The sequence below is a fragment of the Chroicocephalus ridibundus genome, chromosome 6 (assembly GCF_963924245.1).
Source record: "Chroicocephalus ridibundus chromosome 6, bChrRid1.1, whole genome shotgun sequence".
NCBI classification, from domain to species: Eukaryota; Metazoa; Chordata; class Aves; order Charadriiformes; family Laridae; genus Chroicocephalus; species Chroicocephalus ridibundus.
In genome coordinates this window covers 71,936,736-71,952,193 of record NC_086289.1, presented here as the reverse complement: position 1 = coordinate 71,952,193, position 15,458 = coordinate 71,936,736, and the positions used below count along the sequence as shown (strand labels likewise).

Here is a 15,458-nt window from a genome sequence, read left to right as displayed (position 1 = left end):
GGAGTGGGAAGTTGCTGGGGTGGGGATTTTTTTGTTGTTGGTTAGGTTTGTATTTTGAGAAGACAGTTTACCTAAAAAAAAAAAGTTTGGGAAAAAAAAAAAAAAAGAACACCAGACAGCAAGCTGTATGGCTATTCCTAGTGTCCAACAGAGTAGTAATCAAAGCCTTTACTGCCACCATGTGGCAAAGTCAACACTACCTGTCTCACATGACGCTACAGAGCTGTTGAAGACCAGGGAAAAGGTAAGTGTGCTTAAATTGCTCAATTTGACATTTAAATCAGCAAGAAAAAAGTATTATATAATTGGTACAAAGCAGCAGTTACAGAAACTATAACTAATGGGCATCAACATAGTAGATTACAATTTGTCAGCATATGGGAGGCAATTTGTCAGCATAACAGGAGGTTGTTCAAGACAAGCAGCATGGCTTCAACAAGGGCAAGTCCTGCCTGACCAACCTAGTGGCCTTCTCTTGTCCGCTGATGTTGTCACTCCATCATAGAAGAGCTAGGGATGTTGTCTAACTGGACTTCTCTAAGGTCTTTGACACGATCCCCCACAACATCCTTCTCTCTGAGTTGGAGAGGTATAGATTTGATGGGTAGACTGTTCAGCAGATGAGGAATTGGTTGGATGGTCGCATCCAGAGGGTAGTGGTCAACAGCTCAATGTCCAGACGGAGACTGGTGACAAGTGGTGTCCCTCAGGGGTCCATATTGGGACCAGTACAGTTCAATATCTTTATCAGCAACAGACAGTGGGATTGAGTGCACCCTCAGCAAGTTTGCAGACAATGCCAAGCTGAGTGGTGCAGCTGACATGCCTGAGGGAGAGGATACCATCCAGAAGGACCTGGACAAGCTCAGGAAGTGAGGCTGTGTGAACCTCATGAAAGGTCCTGCACCTGGGCTGGGGCAGCCCCCAGTATCAACACGGGCTGGGGCATGAAGGGATTGAGAGCAGCTCTGCCAAGGAGGACTTGAGGGTGCTGGTGGATGAAAAGCTGGGCACGAGCCAGGACCACGTACTTGCAGCCCAGAAAGCCAACCATATCCTGGGCTGCACCCAAGGCAGCAAGGCCAGCAGGGCGAGGGAGGCAATTCTGCCCCTCTGGGGAGATCCCACCTGGAGCACTGTGTCCAGCTCTGGAGCCCCCAACATAAGGGCGTGGACCTCTTGGAACGAGTCCAGAGGAGGGCCACAAAGATGATCAGAGGGCTGGAGCTACAGTGGGGGTTGTTCAGCCTGGAGAAGAGAAGGCTCCAGGGAGACCTTATAGCAGCCTTTCAGTACTTGACAGGGGACCTACAGGAAAGATGGGGACAAACATTTTAGCAGGGCCTGTTGCAACAGGACAAGGGGTAATGGCTTTAAACTAAAAGTGGGAAGATTTAGACTAGATATTAGGAAGAAGTTTGGTTGGGTGTTGGTGGGTTGCTGGGTGGGTTTTTTTTTGTTTGTTTTTGTTTTTTCCAATGAGGCTGGTGAAACCCTGGCCCAGGTTGCCCAGAAAGGTGGTAGATGCCCCACCCCTGGAGACATTCAAGGTCAGGCTGGACGGGGCTCTGAGCAACCCGATCTAGTTGAAGACGTCCCTGCTCATGGCAGGGGGGTTGGACTAGATGGCCTTTAAAGGTCCCCTCCAACCCAAACTATTCTATGACACGATTCTGAATGTCCTGGGGAAAGAGGGAGTAATAAGTGTATTACACAAAGATTTAATTTCTATTAAAAAACCCAACATTTTTCCATCACTGTGTGTTATACGTAACACAAACAGGAGACTGAAGATAGGTGACAGACAGATTAAAGTAAATTAACATTTCTGAATCAGTACTTTTCCTCCTCAGTACCTAAAAAGGAAGGAAAAGCACAAAGCCAAGTTTCTTATTCATAAGTCCCTAGATGACAAGCCAAACAAAGTAAAACTAAGATGCTATTTTGATTACTTAACTACCTCTCCTGAAACAAGCAACTCTAACCATTCTATAAATCTAAGCATGTCTTTAGAAGTTACAGACAACCAAACATTGTACAGTAAGAGTACAAGGCAGAACCCAAGACTTGCTAGCCTAAACCCAAATTGTTTCAACTATATGTACTACACATATTTTCAGCATATTTGAATGCCTGATATGTACACACTCTTACATAACTAAAACATTAGCTTAGCCCTTACATAACGAAAACATTAGCCTCTTGCCCTAATTGGAGAGGATCTACGCTTCAAATTAGCAGTTTTCTGGCTGTGGAAAGCCCATACACTGAGCTTCTAGAAATAGGAGGCCAGTGCCTCCTTTATTTCGTTGTTTTCTTTGCCATTTTTTAGGGTTGTAGGCTTCTGTCTATAGGAGGAAGATGCTTCATGTCTCTTACATTATGACGCCCATGCAGATAAGGGGTAGAACAAAGAATTCAACCTAACACAGAATTAAATCAGAACACACAATTCATAATGCTGGGACTGTAAATTGAAACAAAGCTGTGAAAGAAGCAAGCCGAAGACAATTCTGTTCAGACCTGCCCTACTGAAGATCTGCAGTGCAGAGTTTAAATTATTTATAATTAATTTGTGGTGGGGGAAGGGTGTGATTCTTGATTTTTAAGTACTTATTAGCTTCTGTAGAAGCTAACTTCCAGGCTGCTTCCTTTTCCATCTTTTAACCACTTGCAGACATGCTAGCACAAATATTTTCTGCTCTACTTCACCTCAAGCATGTCCACTATTAAGTTCTTTAGCTTCATGTGCTTCAAGCAAAGAAAAAAAAAAAAAAACACAAGCGAAAAACAGAGAAATATTTCCAATCAGCAACATGGTTCCAGAGCACTTACTGCATCTGCTTTACAAATAGTGTTAGCCACGTGCCGACACAACATCTTCAGCCAGTCTTCTTTAGGAGGTTCTTCAGTTGTCATCTGGAAACTGAGTAGCTTGTTGTTGAGTTCTGTAGGCGGCCGCACAACTAAAGCGAAAGCTTTACGGCAATCTGCAGTTTATAAAAGAGGTAAAGATTAAGACGAAGAATAACAACTTTTCATATAATTCAGGGGGGAACCTTCAAAAGAGTTAACCCTCCATCTGCCAGGAGCCAGAATTAGAAAGAATATGATTTGATTCAAGGATTTTGTCCTTATTTACACGATAACTGTTGTACCACTCACAAGAGCACTGAGCTCTATCTGCATCCTTCATCAAGAGGCTGCAGTCAGCTGTTCACACAAAAGTTGTTTATTCACCAACTGATCTGCATACTGTAGCCTGCAGACTAGTCAGTGTTACTGGATATAGCAGTAAATATCAATTTCATTCTCCAACTCATGAAGTGTTGGACACATCATTTCTTTATCAACAGAGAACAAGGAAAACAATGTCTACCCTATTTTCCGAAGCAGGAAAAAGCAAAAGACATCAGTACTAAATATGACACATTAAAATAATCAAGTTACAATGGTTTTACTGCTTAAAATTTGACAAACATTGCTCACTTGATAGCAGAAAATTAATCCATCACTGATACTCCTTTATAGCAGATGCAGCTGAAACATACTAAACACAGTTGAGAGACAGAGAAAGAAAAAAAAAAAACAAACTATCACCAATCAGAAAAGCAGCCCTATAAGACAGCATATATAAGAGAGAGTAGGTGACCTCTCCCAAGATTTGTTTACCAAAGTTCTTAGCAAACACTAAACAGTATGCTTACAAATGGATCTCTTCGTCCAAGCCCCAAAGTAAACTTAAGGGTTACACAGTACTTCAAAGAGAATTCTTAAAAAAGAAACCCTAAAGTACCTTTCAAAAATGCAGGTAGGCATCACATTTACTATCTATTGTCTTTGCCATTACTATTTCTTATCAGGTTTCTACATTGAGGTGCTTCAGAGAACATAAAGCAGAACAAGTATGATGTACATACCATCACCTACAGTGAAATATCAAATCTAATTTTCTAGGGTATAGAACTAGAAACTAGTCTGACTAGACTTCTTCAGAAGTCACTATCAGGAACACTTGGTAGCATGAGTTCTGCTGCTGTAGCAACGCATTACTTAGTGAAACCCTACAGACTCAGTATGGCAAAGCAGCCGCAGAACTTAAGTCATCTAAATCTTTCTTCTAAGATGCTAAGTTCCTCCTGAGCATCGTTATCACCAGTTAAATGAGGATGTGGTTTCACAGAAACAGCACTTGTCTTTAGTCAGTCTAATGCTCTGGACTGAAGTTTGGTTTTTCAGTTTTGTTTTGTAAATCCAGAGCTGTCAAGTGTGCTCCTCTGTAAGTCACACTGCCATGTGGCTGGCTTATGCTAAGGCCATCTAGTAGTTCTGCCAAATTCATCATTCTGCAGTGATTCTTGAAAAGACAAAAGGTATCAGTGCAAGGAATTCTCCAGCTCATACAGAGCTTCAAACAGAAGCTTATACTAAAGTCACATACCATACAACAAATATACCTTAAGCATTCTATCCCACAACAGCAGACCTTCATCCTTTATACTCTGAACCACAGCTTTCATTAGCTATTACAGCACTTCAAAACATACAGACCTTCTGTCTCCCTGATGTCTAAGACTTTCTTGATCTGGGAGAGAGGCATGAGAACAACGTGCTTGAGAGATGCAGGAGGCCTTGTGTGGCCATGCGGACTCTTGAAAGCACCAATAACTTTATGCCGTTTCCTCGCAATCTGCAGTTCAATAAAAGACAAAGATTAAAGTTAGAAGGTCTCTTACCATTGTTTTGTTTCTCTTTTTTACCTTCTAGTATACACAAAGGCATAGAAAGCCTTGCTACACAAAAATACTCAAAGAGTATTTTACTCTACTACGTAAATCTTTAAGGAACTCACTTATCTCATTATTCACTGTCTATAGTTCACAGCCCAGCAATAGTTGTTACTTAGCATTGATGCACTCACCTCAAAAAATGAAAAATAAAAAAAATCAAGAGGGGAAGTAATTTTGTATTACAGACCTCAATTCTACCCTGCATAGAGGTAGGGTAGAGCTGGGGCAAGGGCCCTACGAAACCTACCACAAGGTAGCCTAAATTTAAACAGAAAAAACGTTGTCTATATGCATGAAGCAACTTAGGCTGTGGCGTGTTATGTCCTAGATATATCACTTGCTGTTGCTTGTGCGTGCAGTCATCGAGTGGGTCTTGCAGTGGAGGTTTTTACTTTACATAAACACATAGGTATCTTGCTTGTTTTCTAAGAAAGGTATCTTCAGTTGCTTGTATCTTGTAAAAGAGATAAGCCAAGAAGCTTTATTAAGAGTGTTTTCTTTTTTCTCTCCTTCCTTGACAAGACGCAATGAAGCTGAGCTAACTTGACTCCCAGGAAAAAATTCATCATTAGTCACAACAATAGGCTTTTGTCTCTAAGGGCTGCTTAAGACAGTACTAGTTTTGGATTATTTTAGAGTTGGTCTTCTATAAAGGCAGTGTTCTTTACTGCTGTTGGCAGTAACAGCTACTTTCATAAAGTGTCCTTTACACCCTCAGTTTCTCCACATAAGACTGCAAAACCCAGCTAGATTACTTTTCCCTCCTAATTCTTCCTAATATACTGTTAAGCGTAAGGCCTTTAATACATGAATTTTTTTTTTTGTAGCCTAAGCACAGACAGACCTACCCCAGAGGCCCACTATTTACTCACATTAAATATGACTAAACATTAGGGAGACAGACATCCTGCTGAGCCAAGGACTCCAGCACTCTTTTATCCATCGGTACTACTCAAAGTGCTATTCAGATAAGCATTTCTTTCTTAACATATTAAGCTGCTTTTAAATTTTTATCTAGCTGCAAGACATTAAAAGCTACATTAACACCTCTCAACCATCCCAGAATCAACTAGCTACTTGTGCTGGCTTATACAATAGCTAATGAAAAGGCAACATCAGCATGTGTTGAGCTATTAGCTGTCTGTGACTTAGACTTCTGCTTCAAAGTTTTTGAATTTTACTTGTTTATATTCATAAGTAGTGTTAAGCCTTTTATAATTCAGTTCATGAGATGTACTTGTGTAGTCATCTTACCTCTAGGCAATCATTGAACAGAAAGAGTGTGACCTGTTCTCCCCTGTCACAGAGGTCATCGCCAAGCGCTACAGTTTCCAAACGCTGAACTAAGCTTCGGTGAGAAGACAAGAGATTGGCCTAAGTGATAGAAGCAAAAAAGCTCATTAAGCATTTAGTTCAAGGGCTGGATTACTGCTTGCACTTAACATTGGAAATCTGTTTAAACCGGCACCATTGCATTTTAACCCCGCTTACTTTGGCAAAAGGAGCAACCTAGTGCACAGTTATTTTACAGGTCTGCAGCTTCAGAGAAATTACTTACTGGACATCCATCAACTTCATAGACAACATCAAAGAACTGCCTTTGTGCTTCTGTTTTTCTTTTGTCTTCATTAATATGGCTGAGGGAAGCATATTATAATTATCTTCAATATCAAGCAACAGTAAAATAAATGCACTGCATTTAAGACACACAAAATAATGAAGCTAAACATTCAGAGCTATAGTTTACACAGCAGCACTGGAAAATACAAGATCAACCACACTTGCTCACTGAAGTATCCAAATACCATATGCTAAGGAAACTTCAGACCTAGAACAATATTCTTGTCGTGTTATCAGTAGTTGACACACCATTCGGTTAATATATAATTCCCCTCCCCCGCCCCATAAGATTTTGGACTAGGGACCAACCCAATGCAGTTCTTTACAGCCTGCATTTTATCCCCCTAAGTCAGGGCTGCAGCTCACCAAAACGCAAATGCAAGAATAATTACAATTTAAAAGTAGTTGTTGTCAAAAATCAGACAAACATTTACCCAATTAATACAGGAGGTCTCATTGCTGGAGACATACACTACACTTCAGAAGAGCTGAGACTTACAATATCAACAGCTCAGCTTTAAGCTGATTAACTCATGGAACGGTGCCAAGAATAGCTAATACAGGACAAGAGAAACTAATCTTCCACCAATAGCACGTCCTGTCAGTTGATAGACGCACGGAAATAAGATTTAAAGACAAAACACATTCCTTCCATTCTGGAGGGAACAGATAGAAATAAGAGTTGGAACAGAACAGAGGAAAGTTCAGAACAGAGGAAGTTCAGCTTCGTGCTGAGACAGGAACTCAGCAGACATTCAGGTAGAAGTACCGGGTAACAACATCGCAGGCTCCTTCGAGAGCTCTGGCACAGAATGCCAAAGTGACAACAGTGGCAAAAGGGAGAACACATACAATTATGTATACATGGAGACTAAAGTTATGGCAACACCACACTAAGAGCAATTGAGAAGGAATAGACAGATATAAGTGTATAACAGTATGTTTCATATCTCCATCACTTACGTCATCACTTCCTTTAATGATTCAATGGCTCTCTCTAGGGTTATTTTATCTGGGTTCTCTTCTGCTGTATGCTTCTTAATATCTACAATTAAAAAAAAAATCCCACACAAGTGCTGAAAAAAAAATACGAAAAATTCAAATTTAAACTGTAAGTCAAATAAGGTGACTGAAGAAATTACAGTCATCCTGGAGTCCAAATAGCCTTGATTAAGTGGGGAAGTAGGCTGAATAGCAATTGGCTAAAGAAAACCCCACCTCCAATACAAAACCAAATCCTCAAACTATTTGAAAAAAAAAAAAATCAATAAGACCACATGCTGGTTTTGTTGAAGTGCAGAAACAAGCATAAAACTCTTTCTAACAGGCAAAGGGTAGTGATATGGGGTTTTTTATTATTATTTTTATTAATGTAATCATTATTACCGCAAGTGGTTGATACCAGGTGGAACACATGAAGCTGTAAGCCTCGTGAATACGAATTGCTGTCTAGTTTATGCTAGCTGCATTTGAATCTCAATTATATTTGCATTTGAAGAGACAAAACTGTTGTCAGAGCAAACTTTTCCTCTACTTGTATCCCACAGACAAATATATGAACAAGTGAAATTTAGCCAAAAGTACGCTTTCTTCAGTAATTGGTCTTGCTGACTGCCATTAAGCATGATTAAATCCCAGAATCAGGCACGTTTTATATAAGAAAAGCTGTTGCTAATTATGACAAAAGGAGACATTACCTTGGTTTTAACACCTTCACAGACAAACTAATAAAAAATAAAACATCACTAGATTACCATTCAGTAGCAGAGCAACACTAGGCAGCCTTTGAACAGGACGGATAAGGAGTTCAGCTAAGCTTTGGCGGCCACATTCAGGTTTAGCTTGGTTTATCTGGGAAAGAGAAAGGGGAGAAATAACTCTTAGTTTTTCCACTTACGTACACCCCAAAAAAAAAAAACAAACTAGGAGAAAAATTGTCTTCCTTGAAAATAGCATTGGAGTATAAGTTTGAGAATCATTTACCACAGATGCTCAGTCCTTAACAGATTGTGTTAAAAAACTCATTATATTCAAATCTGCGCGGTATTTATCATGTGATTTATGTTCTCAGAGTATTTAGTTTTAAACTGTCCATATTACCAACCCCTCAGTCCTTGCTTCAGATGCTAATGCTGAATGGGAATGGCCTATTCTCTTACCCATTTCCCCATCTTTTAGATATCAATACTTGGAAATAATTGCTGGTACCTCAGAAAACATGGGCTGAAATCTGGCAGTTTGATCACTCGACTATTTGATAGACATTTGTGGGATACGGTAGAGGACTTAAAGCTACGCTGCACTATTAATCAACTGTATACCTTTATCTGAAAGCTCAAGAGTCCTAAGACTCATCTTCAGATAACTCTTTCTTTGAAGATCATCTTCCTGTTAGATCTCCACTGTTATGCTCCTATTCATTAGTCACAAGAATGTTGAGAGATTCTACCTCCCTGGAACTTCACAGCTGCCGAAAGCAAGTTAAAAGCTATTTCAGAAATACAAGTCTTTTAAACACAGGGAGGGGGATCAATAAAAAGCAGCAGCTCTAGTTATCTTTACAGATAACTAGAGAGAGTACCTCTCTAGTTACTTTGGGAGAAAGTAATCAGAATGCACTTTTTCCAGCAATAAACAGATATAATCAGATGTGGTGCTTAGAGACGTGATTTAGCAGTGGTTTTGTCAGCGTTAGGTTGATGGTTGGACTTGATCTTAAAAGGTCCCTTCCAACATAGACAGTTCTATGGTTCTACCCTGAAAGCTGTGTAACAGAGGAGAAACTTGGGCCTCTTATGAAAGAGCCTTATGAGGAGCTTGAGGGATTGAAGTTCAAGTCCTTCCTATTTCTGTCTCACCAAAAGATGTTCACATTCCTCCAAGCTTCCAAAATTCCACATACTTCCACCTACTGCATTAAGAAGTTCACTTAGTAATGGTCTCCATGTTGTACTCAAAAGACTTAGTTCTGCAGACACTTACCTTTAGGAAGGCATGAAACCTTGGCTTCTGCTTTTCACATCTAGTAATAGTCTCCTTGCTCATTTCGAAGAAATTCACAAACGGAGGGTATGTTTTCAACAAGTCTTTTGACTGAAAGAAACAACTGTTACGGCTCTGCTTTACATATTATGCAGCATTGTACATATGTTCATATGCCCTGAGCCACACAAAGCTGCTCAAAGACACATTTCAGTAAAGAATAATAAGAAATGTGTTGTAAACCCATGTGTGTTTTCAGAACAAGTTGACATTTTTGCATGCCAGATGCCCAAGATTCAATGCTGCTGATTAAATGCAGACTGCTCTCAGAAACATCGAGTACACACGTGACAGTCTTAGAAGCTGCTGAGCAGCTCAAGTAGGAGGCAGATTCTCACTTAGCAACATACTTTTGGTGAGAATTTTGGAAATTTCATACAGGTATTTTCTCCAGTTACTGCAATCACCATTAAAAGGCATTAAACCACTAGAAGCAATACCTTAGACTGAATTTTTGAATGCCAAACACTATTCGCCTCAAAAGCAAAGCACAAGATACCTAGCAGACTACTTATGCTGAAATGCACTGCAGTCCCAGACCCAGCTTTTCTGTTCTGCACGTTCTGTACTTGTAAAAACAAGGAGTCCTTAGTTCATTTACACATTGCAAGTCTTGAAGGAAGACCAAAAGAAGTTTCCATGAAAAGTTATTTTCCCAGTAATTTACTATTGATCAGAGGCAGCAGACAGCTAGGATTACAGGAAGAGCCCCTTTTAATGTCTGAGTAAAAAGCACGTCTGTAGTGTTGCAAATTACAGTTCTCAAGCCATATCAGAGTTTTACCCCTTCACGCAAGCGGACAAACACATAAACTTGACATGGATTACCTATACAAAGTATAGCATCTAGCTCAACTGAAAAGTCTAAACAGAAAATACATTGATAAAAGTTAGCGTTCCTCTCAGTAGTGCTACAGAGCAAGATAATAGCTCTAATGCATAAGAAAAGAAACAGAGACTTACGTATTTAAGAATGATATCACCAATACTTTTGCTTTCAGTCCAATTCATCATAAGATCTTCCAGGTCTTCCTAGAACACATGCAGAGATGGTGCGGGGGGCGGGGGTGGTGGTGAAAATAAGAGGAAAAAATGAAATGCATAAAGCTGTAAGATGGGACCAATGTTCTGTCAAACACATATAATTAGCCGTATGTTTCCATACGTATGTTTCCCTGACAAAACAGGCAATCCTAAAAGCTGTACAATTTCACATTTAACCTTTTCAGTCTACTGAGGGCCAAACGCGAGAGACCTCTGGCTTACTGAATATGTAGTTTTTGAATCAATGCAGAGTATCGGCACTAGGTGCTAGCCAACTCTGCAACAAGGTAACGGTGCTGCGTCCAACACACTGCGGAACAGATCCCAAATGATTATGAAAAGAGTATATGCAGAAGACAGTTGAACCAAGTCTAATTAGGAGTGCACAATTAATATAGGACTTTTAAGCCCATTAGATAGGATTGAAATAGAACAAGGATAGATTTCCTTCACTCGCTGCACCAGGGTGCCAAGGAAAGTGAGACCAAGCTGTTAAGCCCGTATCAGCTTGACAAGGATCAAGCTTATTCACTGTCAGCTAATAACAGGGACAGGAGGGCACAGCTGAAGGTTCAGGATTCGCCTCCAGTGGAAAGGATTCACCATTAATATTGGTTTGTTGCTGCCACTTCTCTTATCTTTATTACACCAAAGATGAAGGAAAACACAACCACTACATATAAGCAACTTTGTCTACGTGGACACACATGCTCTGCTTTCATTTCAGTGACATGTATCAATACCTATGGTGATTAACTAGGCTGGATACCAACAGTTAAAGAAACAAGCCCCAAAACACAACAAAAACACCAAACCGCTGAGTTACAGGCAGTCAACAAGTCCCTCTATTTTAAAAGCCTACTATGAAATGCAGAGAGGAACAAATGCAGACCTATGCCATTATGCGAAGGAGATTCTATGACCTCCTAGTCAAGAAAGGCTTGCATCATAATCTATTGAGAGACCCAGAGATAGCCTCAGGGAGTGCTTGCAATCTAGATCAAAACATACAATAAAGCAAGCCTCAAGAAAACAAGCTGCTAAGGGATTCTAGGGAGCGCTTATTAGGCCTTAGTACCAGGTCAGCTGCTTCAGAGGTTGAAGGGTTTCTGTGATATGGTAGTTTCTGACAATTGGTTCAAAGCCATTTAAAGAGGGATCAGTTTTTCCTACCAAATGATATAACTCTCTTTGACATAAAGACTCCTTATACGAACATACCTAAAGCCCAGAAAAATACTGATTTTTTGGTGTTTTTTGTTTGTTTGGTTTAATTCCATAGCTTTAGCTATCCTTCCAAGAGTTCTTGCTTACTGCTTTAATAGAGACACATATGTTACAAGCACTTGTGAAACTACCATTTGATACCACTGGCCCTTTTGACCACTTTTGTATCAGTTACAGAAAACCTTCTATAAGGAAGGGGTATTAAAATTGGAAGATGACAAGACAGCTCACGAATGACAGTATTAGTTAAATACACAATAATCAGACTTCAGATATTTATAAATCAGTGTTAAATCTCAAAGAGTACTTTGGATTTGCACGTAATTCCACAGATTGAACAGCATGTAACAATACTAGTTTGAATCTACACCCATCCAGCAGATACAACTTAAAAGCATGCAGAAAAAGACTCAAAGCGTGTACTAAAGCTTCCCCTGCAAGGGGAGAGGTTGCAGCTTGCCTTGATTTTAGTGTGCACATCAAGAATATCCGGAATGCTGCCAAATATGGTCTTAATTTCTTCCTGTGCAAGAATTGGTCCTCCAAGTTGTCCTTCCTTCTCCAGCGGAACTTGAAATAACTGATGAATTAGACAAAGTAAGTTAATGCTCTCCCAATCTCCACGTATTGTGTTAGAAACAGTCATAAAAAACAGTGTTTTCCTTCCACATCATATTTCCCTGCAGTCACAATCTTGAGACATTCTGCTCCCGTTTAGCAAAAGTGGGTTATGGAGGAGTGGTTAAGATACAAACACTCAGTTTAATATGTTTCTACAGCATAACCCCCTTTCATCTACTTTTCTACGCACACACGTCACAGCTCATTAAGTAATCAGATGCATTGGAAACAAGCTTTCTAAAAATTAAGCTCTTCCTGTAAGCTGTTTGCTGTTCTGCTCTTCTTGGAAAGATTTTAAAAAATCCCCTGCCATCTCTCTCTGTTCACTAATATCTTAAAAATCTGAGTCACGAAGATCATATTTTCCTGAAGCTTAGAATTTCCATACAAATTGCAATTCCACTGCGGATCCCAGATTAGAAATTGTATTTCCCAGCTTTTATTACTAACAGATACTAAATATTTTCACATGCCAATTAAATCACATGAGACTGTTTACATTGCCACCTTTTTATGAACCTTTGATGCACCGAAGCCCTAAAAGGCTGCAGATCACATGCTGAAAGCAATTATTGATGTAAACACTAGATGTCTTATTACAGTTGACCTGTACTTGCTCTAAGACCAGCTTACCTGAATAATTGTTGTCAGTATGTCAACATAGTTACTCTCTGTTTGATACAATTCCTTTGCAACCTGCCACCTTGCAGACTGCTTCACTGGAAGAGGAGTTGAGTTTTTGGAAGGCCTTGCGCAGGATTTTGGTGTTTCTGATGAAGAGATATTCCCAAAAGGAAATAAGAGCTCTATTACAATAGAGTCCCTAAAAAAGCTCACCATCAAAGCAGAAAAAAAACTTCCTAATTTTTAAGGGAAGGTAGTTGGTGGTGGTTTGTTTTTTTTTTTTTTTTAAGGCTATTATGTAGGTTGTTCTATAGTTATGAGAGCTCTTTCTAGAAAATGGCTTTCTTCATTACACCCTCATCATAGAACAACAATAGTAATATCGTTCCCCAAAATTAGTCTGAAACTAGTAAGCCATTTATGGGCAGGTCAATAACTTAACCCTATTACGTTTAGGAGAAACTAAGGATTAGGCACTGAACATTATTTATATATATACGCTATGTATAAAAGTACTTTTCTACTCTTACTTTGCCACATAAACAATTATCTTTCAGCTGCCTGCCATCCTTGCATTAAGTATGTAGCTGAATATATATTAAATATATATTAATATATATCAATATATATGAATATATATTAAAATCAGTTCTTACATGCAACACTTACATTTTATCCTATTGGGGGAGGGAGGAGAAAAAAATAAGACACAAGAAGGTTCATTTCTTTTAAAGCTAAAGCCCAGGTGGACCTGGAGCAGTCTGTTAGTTTTAAATACTTGCACATGTATTGGACAGCAGAGATCAGCGCTCACTCATTCTGATGTCAAAGTTCATTACTGTCGCAGTTATTGTGAAATACATACCTTACCCGTTGTCTTTAAAATAGCACATTCTCTGAGACTGATGTTGTATTAGAAGAAACTTCCATACAAGGGGTTATGACAGTGCCAGCATGATCTAAGAAAGCTGGTCTTTTGACTATAACGTGATCTTTCCTGTATAACTTCTGAATTATCACTTCCAGGTTGTGCCTCACTAAGATTACTTGACTTATATACAGAGGCATTTTTAAAGCAGTACTAACTCCAAATATTTTGTCTATGTGATGAAACTAGGGCTTTTTTTTTTTTTAAATTCTCAGGTTTTGATTAATCCACAATTTTGCTGTTTCCTCTCTTCCATGAGAGCCACGCGCAGAGACATTTGAAGTTCTTTGCCAATTAACCAATCAAAACCAGGTGGCAATTTATATTCTTGTCAAGTTTGACACGACAGTTTGCTGCCACAAATAGTGTTACCTCAACAGAACTTTACAGAGACATAGGAGGAGTGGGCTTTGCAGGAATTTTCCCTTTAATTCCCTTATAAAAGAATCTTTGTCCTCCTTTCCCCAAGTAACCTACTGGAGAGGTTTATAGATTATTTACTGTTAACTGTGTTGTTTTTTTGCTGCAGATTATCAGCAGAATATTTGAAGCACTTTACAGTAACACTGTACTGTACTTCATATTTATCATCCCTATATCTTTCCCTTGTTTTCCTTTGGGTATGAACGTGCTTACTGCAATAACAAGAGGCAGCCTGGCCTCTGTCTGCGTTTGAGCTCTTCACTCCAATTCTGCCTTCTGCACATCCTTTGAAAAGGATGAAGCCTGGAATTACTTAGGAAACCTGTAAGGCTTCCCTACCACTACCATTACCACTTGGATGCGGAGAGCCCTTAAACATTGCAAGTGTGTCTGAATGAAGGTTTTGGCTCTACCTCCATTGGTAGTGCTCGACTCTGGAGTGTTAGAAATATCCAGCAAGGACCCAATAGAAAGCGAATGTTCAGCTGATGGACGTTTCCGAGGAGGGAATGGTGACATGTCCGTTTCTCTGGTCAGTTGTGCAAGGGTCTCTTTCAAACGACGTCTTTTGCGATTGCTGTTTGGAGTACTCAGAGAAAGTAGTGATACAGACTTCTTGAGGCCAGGACTCTCTGACTGTAGTAAAAGAAAGTTTAGTTTAGCGTTTTTACCCACTGTGTCCAGCTCAACTCCGTGCAAAGGTTTGAGTGTAGAGATCAGTACACTATACAAATCTTCCTAGGGAAGCCGGGGTACGATGGGCAAAGCTCTTTTTTAAAAAAAAAAAAAATCCCCAAAAAACAACCCACACACACACAACTGGAAATCACACTAGTATTTTGTTTAACTAAAAATAAGTTCAACCTTCAGGAAGCAGAAAAAAGTTTTTTCCAAATTAGCATTCTATGTATAAAACCTATAATGGATTATCTGGAACTTAAATGCTGCTTTAAAACAGTTGATCTCTGGCCCCACACATACTATTGCGCATACTAATTTTACCACCAAATACATGCAGGGTATTATGTGAGAGAGTACAACGTACCTTCTCAAATAAATACATGGACTCTCCAGCTCTGGCATCCATTTGAATGCTCCCCCAGAACCACTAAAGGAAAAAAGAAAACACATATTAAAAA

At 39.5% G+C, this 15,458-nt stretch overlaps 1 protein-coding gene across 5 annotated transcripts in view; it reads right to left on the bottom strand.

Annotated features, from left to right (window-relative positions):
* ECT2 (epithelial cell transforming 2) overlaps window positions 1–15,458 on the bottom strand; it is a 32,733-nt gene that overhangs the window by 6,482 nt on the left and 10,793 nt on the right. For all 5 annotated transcript variants that reach the window (XM_063339647.1, XM_063339650.1, XM_063339649.1 and 2 more), the window contains 12 exons: window positions 15,365–15,427; window positions 14,733–14,955; window positions 12,978–13,114; window positions 12,184–12,303; window positions 10,416–10,484; window positions 9,393–9,503; window positions 8,165–8,261; window positions 7,374–7,455; window positions 6,349–6,427; window positions 6,045–6,164; window positions 4,552–4,690; window positions 2,836–2,990 (listed from right to left, as the gene is read on the bottom strand). In XM_063339647.1, coding sequence (XP_063195717.1) covers window positions 2,836–2,990; window positions 4,552–4,690; window positions 6,045–6,164; window positions 6,349–6,427; window positions 7,374–7,455; window positions 8,165–8,261; window positions 9,393–9,503; window positions 10,416–10,484; window positions 12,184–12,303; window positions 12,978–13,114; window positions 14,733–14,955; window positions 15,365–15,427 — 1,395 coding nt within the window. The remainder of the gene's footprint in view (window positions 1–2,835; window positions 2,991–4,551; window positions 4,691–6,044; window positions 6,165–6,348; window positions 6,428–7,373; window positions 7,456–8,164; window positions 8,262–9,392; window positions 9,504–10,415; window positions 10,485–12,183; window positions 12,304–12,977; window positions 13,115–14,732; window positions 14,956–15,364; window positions 15,428–15,458) is intronic.